The sequence below is a fragment of the Cyprinodon variegatus genome, unplaced genomic scaffold (genome assembly GCF_000732505.1).
Source record: "Cyprinodon variegatus isolate N-32 unplaced genomic scaffold, C_variegatus-1.0 Scaffold63, whole genome shotgun sequence".
In the NCBI taxonomy this organism is placed as follows: domain Eukaryota; kingdom Metazoa; phylum Chordata; class Actinopteri; order Cyprinodontiformes; family Cyprinodontidae; genus Cyprinodon; species Cyprinodon variegatus.
In genome coordinates this window covers 1560578-1567433 of record NW_015150516.1, presented here as the reverse complement: position 1 = coordinate 1567433, position 6856 = coordinate 1560578, and the positions used below count along the sequence as shown (strand labels likewise).

The following is a 6856-nucleotide window of genomic DNA, read 5'->3' as shown; positions in this document are numbered from 1 at the left end:
TGGTGGAAGGCGCCATGTAGGGACAAACAGGGCAACAATGCGGAATCTTCTATGAAGTTCAGGAAACACTTATATTAATGATTACAAATTTCAAATTAATTATAAACACTTACATTTTTTTAATGTCCGTTAGTCCATGGCTTGTAAATTTCATCTGGTCTTGGTCTTGTTAATGAAAATCATTTTTTATTCTCGCCATATTTTTATTTTACGGAAACTATTTTTGTGCGTTAATCGTCTCGTCGTCGTTACGGGAAAAAGGGGCGTCAACGAAATATTTTCGTCATCTTCCTGGTTATTTAACCAGTTTAAGTCAGAACCCCAACAATTTTGGTTGATTAGCCTTTTTCTTTTATATTTCCCCTTGCAATTTTTTCCACTAATTGAAATGTCTTTAAATACTCATTAACAAGAATTCAACACATTGTAGTAAACAGATAAATGGAGGCAGAAGATGTCTTTTAGTCATTAATGATCTTCCAATCCAGGCACCGTTTCATTCACAACACCTGTCCCATCAACCAGGAATCAGAAATACTTTAATAATCCCAGGGAGAAATTACTTTAGTTACATTCCTCCATCTGTAATAGAGGACTATAGGACCAGTTTGCTAGAACACAATTTCATACAATATATATAATTAGGGGGTCCTTGGAAAACGTTGAAACGTTGCCTTAGACTCAACAGAAAAAAATAAATGGTCAACCTTTTATCATGGATCCTTTGGTTTTTCCTTCCCTCTCTATGTGTTTAGAGTTTAAGAAGTTCCTGCAGAGGAAGTCCAACTCCATGTACAACTTTGAGCAGCCGGTCATTATGAAGGTAAGCCCCCTCCTTCCTGTTAAGGAAACCAAACTCAGCAGTGAGGTAACGCACCGCGCCTTTTCCCCTGCAGGCGTTCGAGCACCTGCAGCAGCTGGAGCTCATCCAACCGGCCGACAGCTCCTCGGCCAAAACCCAGAGGGAGTACCAGCTGATGAGGCTCATGCTGGACCACAGTCAGATCATGGAGGCGCTGCAGAAGTACCCTCAGTGCCCCACCGACCTCAAGCAGTGGGCCACATCTGCTTTCGCTTAGACTCTGGATGTCATGTGCTTTGCTGCCATGAGTTTGAATGTTTCAAAATAAATTATTGAATAAAAAAAACATTTTTTTTTCTTTTTTTATAGATGTTAATGAGCCTTCAATAATGTTCTGAGCATTTAAAGATGCGCTCTGCTGCCACCTAGTGGTGTTTATATGGAAACAGTTCAGTTTCTTTTTTTTAAAGCGTTATTACCTCTGAAAATCATGTCCAGTGACATCAGTTCCCTTCAGGTATGGAAGAGAATCATTACCATATTTAAAATGAAAAAGCATTTTCAGAAATGCTTTTCATTTTACGAAAGCCCGGTCAGCAAGGACCGGAGGAAGAGCGACCGCTGGCGTGCCCGCCGCTCAGAATGCTTTTTCGTTTTGGAGTTGTGGACAGTACTTTGCTGGCAGACCATGAAAATGAAAAAGCAATGTCCGCTATTTTCTCTTTGATTATGACATAAAATGTGCAGTCTTGAAGAAGAAAATGCAAATAGGATGATCGATTACTAATTTCATTTATGAGTAATGCAGCAACATTCTTAAAAAAAAAAAAGAAGCATTTCTGGAAATGCTTTTTCATTTTCAAATTTTACATTTCAAATTGAATTTTGGTATGTATTTGCTGAGGTACATTTTGAAAAATAAATCTCAAATGTCTTTTTTTTTATTTTAATTAAGTAAAATGATGAGCAGTCTTGAAGAAGAAAATGCAAATAGGATGATTGATAACTAATTTCATTTATGAGTAATGCAGCAACATTCTTAAAATGAAAAAGCATTTCTGAAAATGCTTTTTCATTTTCAAATTTTACATTTCAAATTGAATTTTGGTATGTATTTGCTGGGGTACATTTTGAAAAATAAATCTCAAATGTCTTTTTTTTATTTTAATTAAAATGATGAGCAGTCTTGAAGAAGAAAATGAAAATGCAAATAGGATGATTGATTACTAATTTCATTTATGAGTAATGCAGCCACATTCTTAAAATGAAAAAGCATTTCTGAAAATGCTTTATCTTCAAATTTTACATTTCAAAATGAATTTTGGTATGTATTTGCTGCGGTACATTTTGAAAAATAAATCTTTAATGTCTTTTTTTTTATTTTAATTAAGTAAAATGATGAGCAGACTTGAAGAAGAAAATGAAAATTCAAATAGAATGATTGATTACTAATTTATGAGTCAAATAATGCAGCCACATTCTTAAATTGAAAAAGCATTTCTGAAAATGCTTTATCTTCAAATTTTACATTTCAAAATGAATTTTGGTATGTATTTGCTGGGGTACATTTTGAAAAATAAATCTCAAATGTCTTTTTTTCATTTTAATTAAGTAAATGATGAGCAGTCTTGAAGAAGAAAATGAAAATGCAAATAGGATGATTGATTACTAATTTATGAGTCAAATAATGCAGCCACATTCTTAAATTGAAAAAGCATTCCTGAAAATGCTTTATCTTCAAATTTTACATTTCAAAATGAATTTTGGTATGTATTTGCTGGGGTACATTTTGAAAAATAAATCTTAAAATGTCTTTTTTTCATTTTAATTATTAGTACCGGTAAAATGATGAGCAGACTTGAAGAAGAAAATGAAAATGCAAATAGAATGATTGATTACTAATTTATGAGTCAAACAAAGCAGCCACATTCTTAAAATGGAAAAAGCATTTCTGAAAATGCTTTTTCATTTTAAATATGGTAACGATTCGCATCCATAGTCAGGTGCCTCCCGAGGAGTCCTCTGTCCTTCCACATGAAATAATCCAAGTTCAGCTGCTCTGAAGGTGTTTAAGAACATTTTAGAACGTCTGAAGATTAAGGATCACAGCAGACGGGTCAGGGAATACAAATGCAAACTGGAAAAACAATCTAGTAATAAGTAAACATTACTCAAATTAAGTATATTTACCCTTAATTTGAGCAGGTAAATGAAATGATTTGCAAAAGGAATGAGTATTTTTACTCCTAAAATAAGATATTTAGATAAAATGCACTTGAACTAAGACAATATAATTGTGTTTTCTTATTTTAAGTGTAAATTGTCTTGTTCCATTGGCAAAATTTCTCTTTTACATTCTGAATTCCAGAACAAATGCACGTATTTTAAGCAAAAGTGACTTATCTAGATTTCGATTTTTTTCCAGTGCAGGCCACACTTTTCAGATTAGCCAAAGTACTCCACCTTAAAATTAAAAACTTTGTGTTGGTTGAACATGACTTCATTAAATAGGAAACAAACTCAGTTGTTGATTCTGCAAAACACTTCAAAATAAATAAAAAAATGATTTATTTAAACCCTTTAGCCTGACTAAACAAATGCATTAAAATAATAGCTTGGATGTAAGGGTGAGATTAAGAAAATATGAAATGTTTAAACAGTAAATCTGTATAAAATAAGTTTAATTAAAGGTTAAAAGGAACTCATGTAAATGGGTGTTTAACCAAATCTTTCTAAATACTAATTTATTCCACTTTTAGTTTTCAGACAAATCAATTAGAGACACAAAAAGACAGAAGAAAGGTTCACAATCTAAAAACACATTTATTTACATCATGTGGATCACTTCAGCTGATAAAAACCATGGTCTGCTAACGTTGGCAGAGAGCCACAGCGCTGATCGGGGATCAGTCATCTCCTCTGGGATGTTTCCAGGGTTCCTACGTCGCTTTTCTCTACTTCCTCTCAACAATCCAGCTTTTTATGTTTTCTATCTTCACATTATTTCATCAGCACCAAGAAATCTACAGTCACAGCTTTCTTAACCTTTCTTGACCGAAATCAAAAACCCTGAACCTCAGACGCCATCGCCAGAGTGGGTCACAGCAGATCTCAGCTCAGCGCTGCGGCTCCAGAGGCTGGAGAAATGAAAAACAGCTGTAGTGTTTGTGTTTCTGTGGTCACCCAGGTTCAATGTTTCCTCTAAAATCCTGACAGGTGGGGAAAGAAAAGGAGATCAAGGCTGGAATGAAACAGGGTTCCTACTCATCTTTCTTTTCAGGCTATTTTTACCAGATATTTTGAGGTGAAATGGTAAAAAAGTTCATTTATTGCCTGGGCTTTAGTGCGGCTTTCTACCTAGAAATAAGATAATGAGCTTGTTTTACGATTATTTCCTTTTAAAAGAAGTAAAGCTGGAATTTTCTTAGTAGTAAAGCTAAAATAGGAAATAGAAATTTTTGTTGTGAAATCTGAATCCCATTTTTTTTATTGTTTTCTTTTAATTACAGTTTTGATATCGCATATAAAGTCTTTCCATAGTGGATTCTTACTTTTGCTACATTTATTGTTGTATATTTTTCTTTCCCAATATGTTTTACTGTATTCATTTTAAGTAATTTGTGGTTTTTATCTGTGAAAAGCGCTTTATAAATACATTTTATTCACTTATAATAAGAACGTGCTGGTATAAATCAATCGGTGAGATTATAAAAACTATTTCATTAAAATTATGGTACATTTTTTCCCATCAAGTCATGATAAAATATCTCAGAATTTATATTAGTTTAAAGCCGTATGCTTATTTTCTTTTTGTTTTTTGCTTTTTTAAGATTTAGATTATCTTAAAAAAATGATCTGTCCTGCTTCTGTTTATTTGGACGGGTTTCCTAAGATTATTTGAGAAAAAAAATCAGAAGTAAACTCATGAAAATTATCAAATTATCTATAAACACCATTTAGTCATAGTCAGGTTTTAAATTATGTAGTTAAAATATAATTTATTTTCTTGTCTTAAGAAAAGAATATTGACACAATAATCCCTAAAATGAGGCATTTAATCATCTTATTGTGTTTATTCACAAGATAAAAGGCTCAAACACCTATTTTAACCCAATAATAATCCAGATTATTGAAAAACGGACAAGATTATTAGTTAGTTTCCGCCCTGTGTAGGAACCCTGGAAATACTGGTGGTAGATGACTGTAGTTTCACATTAGGAAGTATTGCAATGGCTCTTTGACAACAAAAGTCAGGGTAACTAAACAGCCTCCTAGAGGAACTCCTCAGGCTGAATGTTGTTTCCTTTCAATTGAATGGCTTCACAAACGTATGCTATGTTAAAGAAAAGGTTTAGCATAGTAACAGGGCAACTTTCACACACAAAGTGAATGTAGAGGAAACACTGAAGTTCAACACACACTTAGAAAGATTCAGCTCAGAGTATATAGTCGAGAACGGGTAGTTATGTCTGTACAGGTCATAGACTGCTTAAAATAGTGGGAGGCAACAAGACACAAATGTTTCACGGGTAGTTTATATGCACAGCAATGTGAGGTGCTGGGCTGGAGAAAGGTCGCCGTGGGAAACGGTAAAAGCCTGCACGCTCAGAAAGCCGTTAGTACGCCTTTATGTGGCAGATTGAACAAGACCTGAGGGAAACCGAGGGGTTTGTTTGGCAAAATGGCAAACTATTTCATCCAGATTGCTTTAATTAAGCTTTTTTTGATCAACTGAATTGCTCCTTTTAACTGTACTTCTGTTTGTTGCATAAACGAACAACCAGGCGGGTTGCTTTTACCGTTTCCTACAGGACAGGGCACAATCACACGACACCAGCCGAATACGAGGCCCTCTAAGTGTTACACAGGGCCAGGCTCAATCCATCAAAGTACACACTTTATATATATTCATATATATATATATATATAGATATTTATATAGAATCCAGGAGTCTGTAGAACATTCATTTTCGGTCGTTTGTCCATAGACTGAATAGAAAGAAGCATGTTATAGTTTATATCTATTGTTTTTTTTTTTTTTTTGAATTAATGAAAATATTTCCTGAATTAGATCCCACCCACAACCCCATAATAACGACGACAAACATCCGCAAAACGTGCCAACTCCTCGTGTCTCTATCTGGAGTTGCACCTGAGCTCTGATCCCCGAAACCTCAGACCAGAAAAACAAAACAATAAAAATAAATACGACATATCAATATGTAAGGTCACGGATTAAAAAATAATAAAAGAAAGAAGGGGACACAAATTAAAATGCTACAAGGTATTTGTGTGTTTGTGTATTGAAAGCCACTCCTGCAGCAGATCCTACAGAAGCGTAGGGTAAAGTTTGCGGCACTGGTTGCATATAAACTCGCTAGAACTTAGAAGAGCATAGTACTGAATCCCTGAATGGTGTTTATCAGCTGGGGTCGGTTTCCTGATCGCAGTTTCAGTTGCTCCTCTGTTTTTTTTTTATTTTTACAGCGGTTAAAAATCCAAATTGGCTCAAATACTGCGTGACTTTTTGCATTTTACGACTCTATGATGTTGGTTTCTGGGCTATGGCAGTGAAAACGAGGAAACTTCTTTCTAACTTCATTTTTTTTTTCTGATGGAAGCTATCCGTCGCCTTTTTACGTTTCTTCCTGATTTTGGTTTGTTTGCCACTCTTCTACCCCAAAAAGAAATCCCTGCGAGTGAGGTAGTGCTTATTGAAGGGCTGCTGGAGGTTTTTCGTTTCATTTTCAGCGATTCTCATCCCTGACCTTTGATGAAAAGCTGCGTTTCTACGGCAGCGGCAGAGAGAGGAGGCGGCGGATGCCGTTCTCTTGCTACAGTGTGTAAATTAAGGTGATGGCTTTGACTTCCTTCAGGTTTGCTGCGTTGTTGCTGCGAGAAAAGCGTGTGCAGATGTTTGCATCTCAAGCTTACCGTTTCTACTTCGTTAATTTTTTAGTTAAAAAAGTTTTAGGGAAAAGTTCATCAAGTCAAACATAAATTAACTTAATTTGGGGCGTATGAAAAATATGTTTATACAAATTTGGAAAGTCT

General features: G+C 34.8%; 1 protein-coding gene across 1 annotated transcript in view; it reads left to right on the top strand.

Annotated features, from left to right (window-relative positions):
• Positions 1-1125, top strand: part of orc4 (origin recognition complex subunit 4) — a 7571-nt gene extending 6446 nt beyond the window's left edge. The window contains exons 12-13 of the mRNA XM_015371680.1: positions 756-823; positions 897-1125. Of these exons, the coding sequence (XP_015227166.1) occupies positions 756-823; positions 897-1079 (251 nt within the window). The 3' untranslated portion in view covers positions 1080-1125. The remainder of the gene's footprint in view (positions 1-755; positions 824-896) is intronic.
• Positions 1126-6856: the final 5731 nt, after the last annotated feature.